Here is a 17920-nt window from a genome sequence, read left to right as displayed (position 1 = left end):
TTGTTGTCGGACGTCGTCGAGAAGGCCACAAGCCAGCGGGCTAGTAGCCAGACAACGTGATGAGCGGCAAAAGCAGAAGGGCCCCACGCAGATCGTGGAGATGCTGGGAGGCTGAACTTCGGTGCTGGAGCTGCTCAGGGTCGGGGCTTCTCGGCGGTCGTGCTGGTTTAGAAGTCGTGCAGGTTCTGAAGATGGCCGGTCCCTCGAGGTCTCGTCGCACCCACGGATCTCGGCTGAGCTGACGATGTGGGTAGAGGTCAGAGGTGCCAGGGAAGCCGGTTCTCGTCAAGCTGGGCAGTCGGATTCCTGAGGAAGGACGTGCAGCAAACCGCAGAGTTCTTAGATGGTGCCTGCGGATGCAGGGTGACTACTCCTTAGCCACAAGGGAGAAATCTTGAGAAGAGTCGAGAGTTCCTTTCGTAGAAAGTAGTTTCTTGATTCAAAGATGATCTCATTTGGTAGGGTCCCCGCTCCTGCCTTTATCCTAAAGAAAGGGGTGGGTACGCGACTAGGTCCTGCCCTAGGGGTGGGACCAGGAAGGGGGGTGGTTACACCCCTCTCCCATGCCGGACTTTCCCCAGGTCAGGGGCTGGGGTGCCCCTGGAACTGGTTCTAGCCGGCAGATGCGTAGTGAGCACCGGGGTGCCACTCCGCAGTCACCTTCCTGTAAAGCCCTGCCTACCCAGGATACACAAAACCCTGTCTAGGATGGTGCGAGCACCGCCCCGGACAGGAAACCCTTTGTCCAAGCTCTCCTCGCTGGAAGGACTCCCAGCAGCAGGAGGCCAGACTCGTGTCTGTAGTGGCAGCATCCATTTTGTGGAGCTGAGGCTTCAGTTAACTTTAACCGGGGTTCACAGTTACGTACATGTTGTGTCCCTCTAGAAGGGTGGAATGCTAACCCCGTCGCCAGCGTTGGTGAGGGGTCAGTATCCCAGTTCGTATGACACCTTACTCGACATGTTTTGATAACGCGATACCGAAGTTAGCATTATGGTACGCGTTATCATGGAACAGCCATTGGGACTTGGTTCCGCAAGTTGCAACCGGACTCAGCTCATGCCAGAGCACCATTTCACACGATTCCAAGCACTCTGCCTTCAGGATTGTCAAGGCCTGCCATAGGAGTGACTGATAGGAATCTGTGTGTCCATTTTTAGGGTTAGATATAGGTATACTATATCTACAGCAAAGGGTTATTACACCACCCTGCCCCAGCTGTCGTGCAGCCAGTTGTGTCAGATTTAGATGGCCATCCAGGGGTGGCATAATACATGCTTCAGCCCCTGGTAGGCCCTGGGTACACCTATGCCCTGAGTGACAGGGTCCGATAAGGTGGCCCAGTACCAATTGGATAATGCACCTAAGGTACATGGAATCCATTTTAGAGAGAGAGCAGTAGGCCTGGGGTCCTGATTGGCAGGGCCCCAGGTCAACTAAGTCGGAAAACCAGCAAAACACCAGGCAAAAAGTTGGGGGCAACCATAGTCAGGTATCCACCTTCCTACAATAGACAACAGTAGACAATTTACAAAGTTGGAGATGTTAAGGGTGAGAACACCACAGTCTTTGGCCGATGTGGGATGGACAAGGGCTGTTGAGAGGAATGAGAAGATAAGAGACGCAGCTATGGGCGTATTCAAAAGAAACAAAAAAAAACCCTTGGGGAAAGAAGATGAAGAAAGAATAAGTAAAAATTTCGGAGAAAAGGCCAGTGTGGATGTTGTTGTGAAAAAGAACTGGTTCATAGGGGAACTTGTATGGAAACACTAACCACGAGGGTAGAGAAGGACCCGCCTAAAAGATGAGAAAGAGTGGCACTCTACTGCACTGGCCGAGCCTAGACCTTGGACAAGGGAGAAATGTGCTAATGACATTGACCTTGTAGGAGTAAATAGTCTGAGTCTAATTAAATCAATGTGTAACAAGCAAGGAGAGTGCTTGGACTGGATATATAGCGAAGCGTCTGATATGGAAATTGAGGAGGCGCACCATAACGCACGAAGTTCACATTTCAAAGTTCCGTTAGGTATGAACAGGTTACTAATAGAAGGCAGGAGAGAATATGGGTACAGGGACAAGGAAGACTCAACCACATTCATCAACAGTACTCGTTTGAAGGAATCAGAAGACAGACTGGTCTTTGATGAGGCTTGTACAGCAGGATATCTGCATCAAGCTAGATAGTAAATGAACTGACTCACAGCTCTTTATGGGGCCACTCATCAGTATCAGTCAGTATCATCACTACGGGCAGAAGAAAATTGCTTTGTTAGAAGGCTTCTGGGTTACATGGAAGATTTGGTAAATGCAGTAAAATTTTATTTGGTTGATTTTTTTTAATGTAGTAATGAACCTGAAGATGTCTCTAGAGTAGGCCTAAAAACGAATATATTGAAATATCCTCCGAGAACACTATGAAGATCCCCCGGCTTAAATATATAATAGATTTAATGGGTTATATTTGAAGACTGGAAATATTTTTTCAACCAGTGGCATCTTCATCTAAGAATATACTTTTGTGCTCGAATGGTGTTTCTTAAACGCTGGAAAGCTGTGCACAAAACATCACAGCAGAGGAAATCTACTCTTTGCTCATCTTTGCCTTATGGCTGTTCCTGGTACTAAAACTAAACAAATTATAAATGGGAACACCAATTACTCCAGAAATCTTCTAATTCGTTTAGGTCTTCTTCCATACACTGTAACTTTTCCTTCAGGCTGAATCTCTTCAAAAGATTATATTATTTGCTTTATGATCATACATCGAGGCAAACAACGTGAACAACACCGTGTTTTTCAATCTTTTGCACTTTGTGGAAGGATAAAATGTTAATTTGCTGAAATTGTGCTTTATTGTATTTTTGTACAATGATGTGATGGTCAACTATCATTAAATACATCTATGTTAACTGGCTGACTCTGAGCTTCTTTTGGTCAGGTATGTAAAATCACAAATTTTATTCTGTGAAAACAGGAATACTGTTATCATTCCAATGGGCCTAACTAGAACAATGTGCAATACACTGTAGTGTTGTTTATGTTGTAGTCAGTGAATGAAACATGATCTCCCAACAGACCTGGAAAAAGAAAATCCACTGGGCAAAGTTTGTTTTGTTAGAAGGCTGTGAGACTGTACTTAATTTTGCTTCTTTTGCCCTGGTGGGGCAACCTGAAGGCTTTTATAACCTGCTGCATGGGTCAATACGTCTGTAACAACCAAGCAAACAAGCTTGTCTACTGTGAAGGGGATCACTGGAGTATATGAATACACAACAGACAGTTCACAAAGTTTGCTGCCCGTGCCTCTTCTTAGTAAGTGTGTACTCTGCTATTGTGGATTAGAAGAGGACCTTACACTTCAAAAGTTATATTTAGTACTTTCTCCTGCATTGCCGCACCAGCACGGAAAAATAGAAGGCAGCCATGTCTACCTTTGTATTGATCCATTGACAGAAATACATCTGATAGCATTATTCAGGTCTATATGGAACACTGAAGCCAATAAAAACTACAGAAGATTGTGAGTGGGAAAGGAGGAAGACTTGAGGAAGGCCTGAATCCCACCAGGGCGATATAGCCTTTTATCCTTCCTTCTGAGATCATTAAAAAGTGAAACACTGATTCTTGGCCCCAAGAAGACAATTCTGTTATTAAGGTGCATTATATAGGAGGCGGGTATTGCTATTATGTGGGAAAAAAAGTCTAAAGGACTGATACTAGGTGAAAGGGAAGAAATAGGAGAAATAAGAACTGTTTCTCATCGACGCCAGATACCCCTAGCTCCGGTAATCAGCGCTGGCAATCTTCCTTCACTGGTTATGTGCACTGTGAGGCTGAGCTATGTACTCCCACCTGGGTGGAAAGAAAGAAAAGAGGGCCTGCTGCGACCCTCTCCTTCTGGTGGCTTGCACTGGGTAGATGAATGCACTGCTGAACATTACACCACCATTTTAGGTTTGGCGTGATAGAGCAGTTGTGCGTGATCTACTGCTACCAAAACTTGAAAATATACAGAGGGGCCTTTGGCTCCACCCAGAGACTACTGGCAGTTTGGTAGATCCCCTCCGCACGCTTGTACTTTAATACAAAAAACTATTTTACGTCTCAAATGTACCCCAAATCATCACACATGAAATTGTTTCTCCTATAAATGCATTTTATACAGAAAGCTTTCCGTACTGTTGTGTCACTGCAGCAGGATTTTAATGTTTGAGACAGAACCCAAAATACAAGGTAGACCTACTGGCTTTCCTAGTGGTTATTACGTTACCTGTTGCCCATCATTTGGCAAAAAAAACCAGTGAGATGTATTCTTCGGTGCACCGAGGTCTGCTGACAATGTGAGTCTGTTTCTCTTAATGGCTCCACCCCATGTAGTGATACAGTACCTGTTATAGCGCAGCTGAATTTCAATGTATGGATTTCTTCCCCAAAAGCTCCTCACTTCTAAATAGTCAGAACCGTCTCCAAAAGTAAGAAACAGTCTCCTTCGCTCACACAGAGGCATCCTCAAGAAGGACTTTTTCAGGGTGAGTGAGAACAAGAGGCCTGAAGTCTAAGCCACCTTTTGGGGACACTGTCTTTTGCCTGTGGTAGGCTTTACAGAACCCTATCTCTGCACAGAGTGGGCTGTCAACAAGCAGTCTCCAATCCTAACCTTGAAAACAAAGAGCAGGAGTAGTCAAAGCCTTGCTACATTTTTGTGTTTCTGATGGGAAAATTAAAGCTGAAAACCAACACTGCTATCAGGTGATGCCCCTGGGATGTGAAGTAACAGTGCAAGGATTCAGCCCTCCAAGGAAAATAGAACGGTGTCATTTTCGGGTTTTTACAGCAATGCAATCTAATGGAACTACTAAGTGGCGGCTGGGGCTCTATTGCTGCTGCCCTTCCTCAATTACTAAAGAGTCAGCCTGGATTCTTGGGTGCCAGCCAACATATTTTCTAGTTTCTCCCCAATGCACATCAAAGAATCGGGCTAATTTAGTGAACTCTGGTCTTTTTTTATACTTTGTTTGTGGCAGACCAAAGCATTCGGAAACAAACTAGTGGAAGGTTTGCCCCACTCGACCTTGGAACTCGAAGAACTAAAGAATGGGGATACCAAACAATATAAAACAATGTGCCTTTACTGGAATTAAGACAATATAATAGCGTCAAGCAGGTGTACAATACAATTCACATAAAAATCATGGATTCCATACCTATACGCAGGTCCCTTTGCAGAACACTTTTATCGAAAACGTAAAAGGATAAGAATTGAAAATTTCTTGGAATGTCGAAGTAAAAATCTTCACCATAGAACGGACTGAAAGAAATAAAAAATTGACTTTAGTATGATAAAAAGCATTTTATAAAACATTGTAATTGTCAGTCGTAAAAGAATAAAACCAGCTTGTATTAGCAGGTTTTTAATGATTAATATGCCACAAAACGTACTCCTTCCTCATGCAATTCTAGCGCTTGAAAATGTTGTTTAACTTGTCAGCTTCCTGAAGCAATAAAGTGCGCATTTCAGGACTCTTCACATTAAAAAAGCCTTACTTTAACCATGTTTGTAAATAATGAGGAGACAAACTGGGGGGGCACCAAATTTTATGCACACCAATATAGCATTGACAGAAGGGTTCTCATCATGGAATGAAGGAACAAAGCGCCAGCAAAGTTTAAAACCCTAGTTATAAAGACCAAAGTCCTCATTACAATGGCTGCTGTAGTGACACGAGTAATATCATCCCAGGAAATTTCTACACTGTGTGGTGAGGTATTCCCACCCCATTCTGTGTTCCCCAAGTGGGAATCGAGGATAATGTGGTAATAATACCAGTAGGGTAACGAAACTTGAGGAGGGGGGGGGCTGCAAAATCCAAGGAGCTAACCCCCCCCCCCCACTCCCCAGTCAGGAGCTCTCAGGTCAGGGGCCGGCCAACAGTGCACAGTGCTGGAAGGCCCCCTTCCTGGTGCTCGGGGGCTCCAGCATTGCGGGGTCTTATGTTACACCACTGGGTAATACTTCATGGTTTCCTCGTCGCCAATTGTAAAACTCAAAACCTTATGGTCTTGATTGGCAAAAATGTTGCTAGTTTTTCATGTGGCTATCTCTGCGCGAAACACCCCATGAACAGGAGGGCCTCAGTAGCGTAATATTCAAGAATAATTGATGAATTCATAGTACATGGACCATACAACTCAATGTAAAGCTCTTCAAAAAGTTAAGTTTTCAAAGCACAGGTACACGGCCCACCAATGAGTCTCACTTTTATTGTGGACAGAAATGTGTTATGTTCCTTTATTTTCTATTCTTCTCTTCTGCCAATTTGTGTTTCCTACCTCTTGCATTAGGAGCTAAAAAGAGACAAAGCGATATCTTAGACTAGAGTCTATCACATAACTGTGTTTTAGAAATAAAACTCAATTTGGTACATCTCCAACTTTCTCTTTAAAGTTCAAATTTCGATTTTGAAACGTTGTTTGTGATCTAAATAGAACATTTCGTAACTTGTGTATTTGGCGTAGACTTGCTTCTGTATTTCTGCGTATTTGTCATGAGGTTCAGATCGTAGACATGGCTTCCATCCAAAGCCCCAGCTTTCAGCAGCGATTCAGTGCAGGGGCGGCCCTAGGCATGTGCAAGCTGTGCACCTGCACAGGGCCACCATACCCCAGGGGCCACCACACCAATATATATCCTTAATATAATAATCCTCTGAGGATGGATACATATTTGCGTGGCAGCCCCTGGCAGGGATTTGGCGGCCTCCGGCTCTGTTCCACTTGCAAACACCCTGATCCCCCCCCTCTTCACTGGCCTCCGCGCTCTGCCCCGCCCGGACCCCCTCTTCCGGGGCCCCCTACCTACGCTTCTTTACCAAGGGCCACCATGAGCCTAGAGCCGCCCCTGTTCAGTGGGCGGGTCCACGAAAGTTTAAAGAGTAATAACTGCTACAATCAAGCACACATCTACAAGTCGAGTGAGGGGCGGAGACTGGAGATGCTGCTAACACTTGCTCAAAACCCATAAGATGGCAACCTCGGAGGTTTGCAAGAAACTCATTCTTAAAAATGCGCAGCTCGAACGTCTCACTGTGGTTGATCGCCCACAATTTCCGTGTCTCCCGGAAATACAGCAGACGCATATCACAGAAGATTTCAGCAAGCCGGGGAGGAAGGAAGCGAGGAGAGCAAAACCAGCTTCCCCTTTATCTGTCGGTGTTGCAAACGCAAGACATTTTATCAATTAGGCCACAGCGAAAACCTTTCCACAGGTCTGTTTTGTTCTTCTGCTTACACACAGGCCCAGCCACATTAGTTTAGTACAAAGCTAAATAATTCTTAATTGGCCACGCTCTGGCCTCTCCAAATAAAGGATACGTAGAAAGAGAGATGTACTTCTATACTTCAGTCAAACAGCGCACATCAAGCTGAAAGCAGGTACATTTGAAGGATTTTGGGGGACCCTGTTCGGAACAACTTTGAATTTATGATCAAGTGTCTGCTCTTTCATGCCCTATTTGGCTAGGTCACGGACAGTGCACACTCATCCAAATGTTAAATGCGTTTACATCTAATATTCGGGGACAGTGATATATGCAGTGGCGTCACTAGGGGGGTGCGGACCGCACCGGGTGTCACCCCATCTGGGGGTGACACCAATCTACTACATTCACTGACTACGACTACTACCTGCTTTAGTGCAAGAAGAAGCGCACCACCGTCACCACCCCGGCCCGTAGCTGATCGCACGTGCACCAGACATCTGCATTCTGCACGGATGGGTCACAGTCACTGTCACACACAACAAAGGGTTTGCAATTGTTCTGAGACTGAGTGAGTGTGACGAAACCGAAACCGAACCCGGTTATGCATGCATATACCAGGCAATGGCATGACTTAGCTCTGAACTGAATAACTATACTTCGGACACGGAAATATATGCAGCTGTTTGGGCACAGCATGACAGCAACAATTCCCGGAAAGATTCCCAGTGCACACATACATTCTTTAAAGAGAGGCAAGCACACAGCACATACAATTCCTTCTCTCTAGACATCAGGAGCCTGTGGTCTCCAGTATTTGAAGTTTAAGTAGGCTCTGTATCATTGGATGTTATTTTATATAGCTGCAAGGCAAAACTGTGCATCATTTAGAGATCATGATACCATTCAAAAAACATAATGACGTTGACGACGAAACTTCTCTTTCACCCATTACTCAACACTTGGTGTGTGACCCTCATTTTCTTTTTTTCATTGACGTACTCGGCCTCCGGCCTCCCTTTCGCAGCCACTTTTATTGACCTCCTGATGTACCTCCTCTCTTATTCACTTTTTTTTTCTACTCGGTCCGAAGTTAATTTATGCAAGTTAAGAATCGCTGTCCTAAACACAATCCGTCCACACTTAAGAAATCAGTAACAATACATTTCTAATGGTGTCACCAGTGCAGTACTAAAATAGGGCATGTTAAATGTTGATTGCCAGATGTGCTGAAAACCCATTGCTTGCCAAATTAATAAAGTGTAGGCCACAACTCCCTGAAAAGCAAAAATTATTTAAATGTCAAAAACAATTTATGTATGAAGAATTAGAACTCGAGGCACTGTCCTTATATTATATATACACACACACACACACAATTACTTCACTACTGCTACATACTCCCGGAAATCCATTTTGTAAGCAAATTCTCGCTGTAAACAGTAGCTGAACAACTTACAAGATACCAGAAGACAGCCTGCCACATCATTCGAAAGACCAGCAGGGAAAGTTGTAACAATCACGTGCAAATCTTATTAAAAAAAAAAAAGAACACAGACAAATCGATACTTGATAAGCGCCAGAGTCAGAACTTTAGTACGACAGTGTTACCTTGAAGGCTCTGCTTCACTTTTATTTGTAATTTATCTTTTCCCCTGCATTTGGTGTGGATACATTCTCGCTGTGCACAACAAGGTCCGAATAGACAAGATTCAGAAACAGACCAGCACCAGACAGGAACATCATGCTCTATGATGGATGTACTACTTATGGAATGTGTTTAGTGACTGGGGGGTCTAAGTCTTGCATCGCCTTTCTTGCACTGTTCTTTCAAATGGCAACAGGTGGAGGTGTTGCAAAAGAGGTGCCGGGTGCTTTAAGGCACTAGTTCTTGGGAACAGGATCACCTTAAAAGAGCTTTTGTTCGTGGAATAATGTGTGCTTGTGCAGTGTTGGACGGTGTAATGAGCAATTCACCTGTCCTGGCCATGTCCATCAGGATGTTCTACATCTTCAACTGGGACCCTGACTGCCTGGCACTCTCAAGGAACTTAGGCGAGATGTGCGGTAGCATGAGGTGGCACTTTAACGGGCCCTGTCTTCGGTGATCCTATGTCCCCTGCCGTGATAATTTTAAATAGTGTCAGGCCAGTCATAGGCTTAGATGATGTCGTCCTTATGGGTGTTGAGCCTACTGTGGTGAAGGCTGCTATATGTATGTTTGTGGGAGATGGATTGGTGGAGTGAATATGAGATTTTACTGAATTCTTACCCGGGCGTGTGTGCCACTCAGTTTTAGATAGGGAAAAACTGTTCAGGTTTTTGTCTCGCGGCCTCCTCTGTGCCTGTAATGGTCGCTGTGACTGAAAGGACAACAATGCTGCGATAGGAAATTAATGTACCGTGGCAGCGAATAGGGCCAGCGGCGTTGTTGTTCAGACTTAAGACTTTCAGTTTCACAGTCACTCTTGCCCAGCAGTTTGGGTCCCAGGGCCGTCAATCTTAGCCCTACTACCAATCACGTGACGGCCCTGGGACAGCCCCTGCGCGCTGTGCGCAGTGCTCAACTGCACCTGCTGTTCTTTGCCTCTGATGCGTCACGGCGGTCACGCGCCCGCCAGGGAGAGTGCGTGCGCGGTGTGGTGGTGCGACTGTGCGTCGTGAGAATAAAGAACAATTAATACCGACGCCACGAGTCACGACGACGACATCAGAGACCACCGGTCTGACTCCAGACCGGCACTATTGCTGTGCTTGTGTCTCTCCCCTTCAAATTTGGAACGGTGAGAGACTGCTGTCACTAGTAGAGAGAGAATAGTATAATTATTTTTAATGTATAATATACTGTATATATCATATGCATGTCCATGAAGTAAGTAGTAGTAAGTTAAAAATGTGGCAGTGCAGTGGCACACAAATGAAAACACGGCCCTAAGGGCAGGGCCCTCTTCGGGCGGGTGCACCTGCCACTAGCCAGGCTCAAGCTGGCTTTCTTCCTCTGCTGCCCCACACATGCCCTTCGAGTCAGCCCAGCCCATCCCCGCCGCCAAAACTACAAACTTGCATATTTTTATTGCCCACGCAGGCTTGATAATATGCCCCTAATTCTCTGCAGACACCTGCATATATATATATTCCTTAATTATTTTGAGTCTAGAACTGTCCCTGAACCAGTTGTGTATTTTTATGTCCGGCCGGAGGATATTCTGCTTCTCCACACATTGGGTGTGGTATGTATGCAGATAACACACAGAGGGCCTCCCTCATATCTGATTGTACCTAACACACCACGGGCTTCGTTTCACTAATGAGTTCTGTAGTTCTGCGAGTTCTCCGACCTTGTTGAATTAAATGTTTCTTCTATGGCCTTTGTAAATATAGGAACTAAATATACAAACGTTACTAAGGATTCTGTATGGTCCCATTATTTGCCATCTGTGTCCACTGGCAGACTCGGAACGGAGGAGGTCCATGCGGTAAGTCGTGAGGGGGTGACACCATGAGTTACCCGCACCGGGTGACACCAACCCTAGTGACGCCACTGGATATATGTTTCCAATGTTGTAACACAGCAGTAGCCCACTAGTATTTCTGCAAATAATCTCTGACACCCGCCCATTTCTCATATGTGAGGTCCTATTTTGATCTAAAATAAACTGTTTTTTGGATGTTGCATGAAACAAACACCACATTTCTCTGTAAAATGTCGGTAATAAACTCCCACACATTACCGTATTGAAAATAAATTAAAAGAAAATGGTCTTTAAAACAATCTGTGTTTAAAAATCATTCAAGTTTGGCAGAAACTGCGTGGAGAACAGAGCCTGCTCTATCAGGAGGCCCCCTGAAAGCCAGAGCCCATTTGCCCATGCCTTTAAGCGTCTCTGGCGCAAAGTTCGAAAAACCAAACGGATAACAACATTTATGGTAATGATTACACAGCTCTCACGTTTTCCAACTTACTTACTGCTTGAGCAGCTCAGCTAGATCAGTTTGTTTTCTGGTACTAGTAGTCCTGTAATCAGTGCTTAAGTTGGAAAAGAATGAGCGCTTAGATCCTAGGGCCGTGCAATTTAATGTCGGCGCCCCGAATATTAAAGTTCAGTAACACTAAATCCCCCACAAGCCTCTTTAACTGTCCCATTTATCCAAAACTTGCAGGTTCCTGCTTTCTCTGTTTGTGACAGATATTCCGTCTTTCTCTTCCTCCCACTTTCTGTTTTGTGTGTTTTACCCTCTCTTGAGCTAGTAAATGTCTGATAACGAAAAATAAGTGTTGGTGGAAACCACTGGCTCAAATTAAGACCTGGCCTCTTTAACTCCGAATACAGAGAAAAAAGACCGGACTGGATCAGGTTCTCACTTAAGGATTTCGGCGCTCTGGTAATGGCAAACAGAACATTCATATTAAAAAATTCTTCACTTTGACTCCAATTATATATTCTTGTTTCAGCTCCTCATCACTATGGTTACCAGATGACTGTCATCGGGGACACCGTTTTCCAATCCTGAGCCTTCCTTTAAGGATCTAATGGATTCTGAGAGCTGTATTCTTAGTTTACTTCATCTAAGCCAGTTTCGATGGAAAAAGATAATTCAAGGACTGGAACATAATTTATGTTCCAGTCCTTGAATAATGTCCTTGATAACAGTCATCTGATATTCTAGCCCATGACCGGGGCCACTGGAATTATGTGGCACGGAAGAACCCTGTTATGCAGGAGGGCTGACTAAATCATGCTGCAAACAAACACAAGTTATGTGACATTTTGTGAGCGTATTACCTCACTTTTTTGTCACATTCTGACATGTTAACACTATCTAGGCAAAGGTTTAATCCAATTAGTACCAGTTTGTCACCCAAATACAGCAATAAGCAAGAGAAAGGTGACCAATCACCGTTTGCACTAGGGCTTCCCCTGCGCAGCCACACGTCACTGCATTTTTGGTAAATTTTGATCAATTCGAGGTAGAAATAAAGTTCGTTTTTTGTTACAACCTGCAGATTCTGCAGAGGATAATGGAGTATGTGGCAAATTGTAATGTAGAAACCACAGCTGCTGAAAAATTGCAGCATTCCGGTGGCATTGCCCATGGCCTACCCACATCACTTTTAGCCCCTGTTTGAATCATAATGTTAGACATGGGGGTCTCTAGTTGGAAGGGTTTGTACCTTGCCAAAGTAAGGACCCCTATTCTAGTTAGGGTAAGTGGATTATACAGCTAAGATAACCTCTCCTCACCCACTTGGTAGCTTGGCGCGAGCCGTCAGGCTTATCTCAGAGCAATATGTAAAGCATTTGTACATAATCACACAGTAACAGTAAAAAAAAAAAAAAAAAAAAACACAAAAGGACACCATACCAGTTAAAAAAAAAAAAAAAAAGTAGCTGAATAAAACTAGAGCAAAACAACAAAAATCCGACATACACAAGAAAAGATACCACTTTTAAAAATTTTCAAAATAGTTCAGTCCATAGGAAACTATAGATGCTTCACTTTTACCACAAAGTACATGGGATACGTCAAAATCGTAGAAGAAAAAAGGTGCAGGGTAGTTGAGGTGTCGGATAAAGAAAGCAATGCATCAATTCCTTACTTCTATGGACGGTGATGCGTTGATTCCTTACTGCCAAGGGAGGTGATGCATCAATTCTTTACTGTCGGGCACGTTGATGAATCAGTTCCTTACTATGAGGGGAGGTGATGCATCAGCTTCGGGACACACTGCCCTGGTTCCTTAATGCTGGGCAACGGTGATTAAGAACTTGGCGTACATGTGCGATTCATTGAAAATCAGGACGCGCTGGGTCGATGCGAGGGCGGCACAACAAGCGCTGCATCGATTTTCCAGCCATGAAACAGGTGATAAGTCCATTTCTTCAGGCGCACAGCAGGGCCTGCTTAAGAGTGAAGGGGGTACCTCGGACATCAGAGACACGGTGCTCAGGACCCTGCCTGCAGCGATCTTTCCAGCTACACGGCAGGCGCTGCATTGATTCTTCTGCGGCAATGCGTTGGTTTTTCAACCTCACGCCAAGACTGCGGCACACAAAAACAGGCATAGGTCGATGCGTGGATTTATGGACTTCTTTGCCGAAGGACCACTTCCAAGGGACCGGAACTGGAATTGATACCACTTGGCTTCTCTTCAGGGCTTTTCTATTTTCTGAGTTTATTGCAATGGAGCCGTCCTGGTTTTGCCGTAGGCTCTATTAGGACTGTTCGGTTCACTTCCAGATTTCGAGGCCACCTTGTTGTGTTCCTCAAGTGCTTTTGTCCAATTCGTCTAGCAGTAATCGCTGCTTTCAAGCATCAAGTAGGGACGACATTTCTTGTGTTTTAATCATCTCTTGGGCAATTATGCCATACTTGCTGTTTTTAATTGCAAACGTCATGTTTCTTTTCTTCGCCGCGTTCGATTATAAATAATGTACTTTTGACATGGATCGCGTTTGTATTCAAGGGTCGTGTTCTTTACTGCCACGATTCCTTTCTGTCATGCCCGGGGTAGTTTGCTACTTCACAACGCTTCACTTTCTATAAGTGGCATTTTCAAACACACCACTTAAAAAAGAACTTCACTAGAAGATGTATTTTTAAATTGTGAGTTTAGGGACCCCAAACTCTAAATCTCTATCTCCCAATTGGAAGTTATACTTGTAAGAGGTTCAAGGCAGCTCCTATAATAATCAATGGGAGAGATAGTCCTTGCAATAGTGAAAAACGAAATTGGCAGTATTTCACAATCTGGACATGTAAAACACACCAGTACATGTCCTACCTTTCACATACACTGCACCCTGCCCATGGGGCTACCTTGGGCCTACCTTGGGGGTATCTTACATGAAGAAAAAGGGAAGGTTTGGACCTGGCGAGTGAGTGCACTTGCCAGGTCGATAAGACAGTTTAAAACTGCACTCAGACACTGCAGTGGCAGGCCTAATACATATTTGCAGGGCTACTCATGTGGGTGGCACAAACAGTGCTGCAGGCTCACTAGTAGCAGTTGATTTACAGGCACTTGGGCACATACACTGCACTTTACTAGAGTCTTACCAGTAAAACAAATATGCCAATCATAGAAAGTCAATCACCATTACAATTTAGAAATAGAACATATGCATATTAGCACTGGTTAGCAGTGGTAAAGTGCCCAGAGTCATAAAGCCAACAAAAACAGGTCAGAAAAAATGGGAGGAAGAAGGCAAAAGGCTTGGGGATAACCCTGCAACGAAAGGCCAGGTCATACACATAGCTTCCAAGTTTCTCCGGTCCATGTGTGAGTAGTTAGTCCAGTCAAATTTTTCTTCAGAATTCTGGGACTTGTAGTCCTGGTTGTAGATAGTATTCTGGAACTTGTAGTCTCATGTATGTCTAAGGGGATAAAACAGGACTGGCCTAATTAGTCAGGCATGGACCTGGGAAGCTTAGCAAACTTGGCAGTTTGGTTGAATAAAGTTACCAGGGGACTCCATGTCACCAGACTTGGCTTTACGTTACAAATCATGGCTTAAAGGTGTGTAAGTTTAATTGATCAACTAAGGTGAACCAGGATAATTAAGTTGCCAAAGAAAACCCAGGACTTCGGATCATCTAGTAGCCTTACATCTCAAACCCACCAGCAAGCTGCCATATTGTCTATATTCATAGAGCAGCAGGGCGCCAAATTCACTGTGGGAATGGCATGAGGGCTCAAAGAAGCATTAACATTTGGGCTTGATGCCAGTCACTGACCAACAAGCCAGGGATCCTTTAAAAAATGGACAAAGCCAGAGAATATCTTTAAGTGCAATACTGCCCGTAGTGGTAAAAAAACAGTAACAAAGTCTAGAATTCCACTATTTGTATTATAAATAGATCTTCTTAGGCATCGCTATTAGGCTACTCAATAGGATGAACGGTAGAGTAGGCCCTCTACGTTTGCTCTCTCATGACTTGCTGGAAACTCATGTCAAAAGCAATCAGTAAATCACTGTACTATCTTGCTTAAATATTGTAAAATTTTCCATGAGTAAGTTTGCAATAAGCCCTTGCCATTTATTTACAGGTTCGGAACAGGAACATAAATGCCTTTAAAAACAGCCTTGTACCCCAGTTAAAACAGTCTCTGATCCCCTCAAATCAAACTGCAGACATGTACTACAATTCGACAATTGCGGCAAATGAAACTGCCTCACAACCAACGATTTTTTGGCCTAAAAAATTCATTAAACCAAATCAGTGTCCAGGATTGACAAAGTCACTAGCCCTCAGTATACACAGTGACAAACTTATGCTGCAATGAATACATTCCAAGCAGGATTCAAAAATAATTTGCTTTCATACACAATTGGTCCCCATGCTTCGTCAAATCAAGACTATGAAAATAGTCCAAGGCTGGCAGTGGTGTTGGTGGCATACGAACCTCTGAACTGCTCGCAGTACATAAATCTAAAGTTATTCCTTAATTTGCTAAAATACAGGCAGGGCCACTGGAATTATACAATAGACGACCTAATTATGCAAAAGGATAAATAATGTGGCAATAAAAGGCAAATTAACCAGAATAAGGTACCATATTTTGCGACACTATTTCTTTTCCATGTTGCCATTTTACGACACAGAAATGTGTTCTAGGCAAAGTTTTGACCTCATCAGTTTCTTTTTAAATGCACCATGAGAGGTGACAAGTTCATCTTTGCAAAGAACGCGTTACTTTGGGTACCACCGATTGCGTTATTTCTGTGCATCTTTTAGTACGCTCGAGTTAGAAACAATACTTTACTTGATATTTGCAAATTATGCCGCAGATGGGAGGCTTAGGAGGTAAATCCCAAATTATGCAGGGAAAATACCATGGCTGCAGTATCGCATCATTCCATTTTATAGCACTGTACCCTCTCAGATCGGTTGGCATGGATCTTAAACTAAGGGGCACTGAATAGATACTTTCGAGGAGTCTTTACAAAGAGAATCTGTGAGAGGAATTTACAGAGATCAGGAGAGGGGAATTTCCCAATCTTTGGCCCATGCAATGAAAAGACACAACATTCTTTGGATATAAATTTTATGGGAATGATTAAGGTATGTGTTCTTCTGTAATTCATGGTAGGCAGACAATAATGAATTCTGCAGGCACAATAACGGAGACCGATTTTAAACACATCTGAAAATGAGGAAACCTAATTCTCTCCTTAACCAGGCGCCACGGCAAGTTGCTTTTAACGGTAGTGAAGTTGTGGACTTTTGGGATTGCACAGGATAAAACAGCGAGGGAGGAAGGGAGGGACTGGAGAAGGGTATCCGGCACCATGGGACTCAAGGAGGACCAGGCAGGAAGCAAGGAAAACAGGGGTTTGCTATAAGTTCATGAGTGCTGCTTTGGACACCAATGGTAGAAGACAAGTATGGGTGTAAAGGGATCAGAACGGCACATAGAGTAGAAATAACCGAAAAGGAGGAGCCAACAGGCACAATTGAGCCCAGCAGTTCACAGGAGGACCATCAAACATTACCATGCAGGTGAATGGCCAGAACAGGAAACTAGGATTAAAGACAAATATACAAATGAAGAGGAAGAACGAGAAGGTGGTGAGCTCCTGGAGGAGCAGAAAACGATGCAGACAGGAGCCTAGCGAGTATCAGACTTGTGCGGTGCTATTAGGGCAAGATGTCAAAATGATACAGCAGAGCTTGCAACAAGAAGCATGTAGGGTGCTAGGGACAGTGGCCAGGCAGCGAGCAACTTAAAGGCAGAACAGAACACAGTTAGTGGAGAAAGAAACGAGCAGCAAGCAAGACGCACAGAAAGCAAACACAAATAGGAAGCACCTGCAGAGTTAATAGGTATCACCTATATTAGATCTCCTTGCTCTTTCAATATACATATATTTTTGCCATATTGCACAACAGCGCGGCTGCTGTGTAGTATGGCTGAAAGTAAAAAAAAAAAATGTTTAAAGTAATATGTTGCAACCTATTATACTTTGTACCATGCTGCACTCCTGTGTAATATGGCTAAAAATAACATTGCAAGATCTATTAGCTTTGTCAAAGGAAATACCTATTGGCTGTGCCAATGCTCAGGGAAAAAAGGCCTATGATGCAGCCAGCTTTCAGGTGGGACGGGGTGGGAGGGGAGGGTGAAGCAACAATTGAGAGGAGCATGGGGAGGGGGTCAAGCAACAAAGGGGAAAGGGTGGAGTATAGGCCAGAGAAAGGTGATGGGTAAAGTAAAGGCAGGAGGGGTGCAGGGGGCGGGGAAGCAATAATGAGGGAAGGGGCGGGGGAATAGCACAAGCAACAATGCAGGAGGAGCAGGACAAGCAACAACGATGAGGCAACAATGTGTAAGGAGAAGGAGGATCGAGCAAGCTACAAAATAAGTGGCTACAACGCAGAAAGGGAGGAGAAGAGAATGCCTGCAAACACATGCACTTTTATGGAGTGAAACAACCTGCAATTTAAAAAAGATGTCCCGAAGCGTGAGAAGAGGGGAAAGATACTGTCCGCCATCAGGAAGCCATACTTGCTCCATGCTCCTCAGAAGAGACAAAAACACAAAGAGAAAGTGAACCTGGCACACACTGACCAATGAGAAGCAATGAATGAAGCCAACCAATGGTAAGCAATAGGAAGGCTCCAAGCCCTTTTTAATTGATTTTTAAGTTGAGAAAATG

The 17920-nt window shown here is 44.1% G+C and overlaps 1 protein-coding gene across 1 annotated transcript in view; it reads right to left on the bottom strand.

Moving 5' to 3' along the window:
- Positions 1–17920, bottom strand: part of RASA2 (RAS p21 protein activator 2) — a 619199-nt gene that overhangs the window by 433727 nt on the left and 167552 nt on the right. Inside the window, exon 3 of the mRNA XM_086943698.1 lies at positions 5208–5311. Coding sequence (XP_086799824.1) covers positions 5208–5311 — 104 coding nt within the window. The remainder of the gene's footprint in view (positions 1–5207; positions 5312–17920) is intronic.

This window comes from Lissotriton vulgaris, chromosome 11 (genome assembly GCF_964263255.1).
Source record: "Lissotriton vulgaris chromosome 11, aLisVul1.2, whole genome shotgun sequence".
NCBI classification, from domain to species: Eukaryota; Metazoa; Chordata; class Amphibia; order Caudata; family Salamandridae; genus Lissotriton; species Lissotriton vulgaris.
The sequence above is the reverse complement of the archived record's forward strand: the minus strand, read 5'-3'. Positions and strand labels throughout refer to the sequence as shown.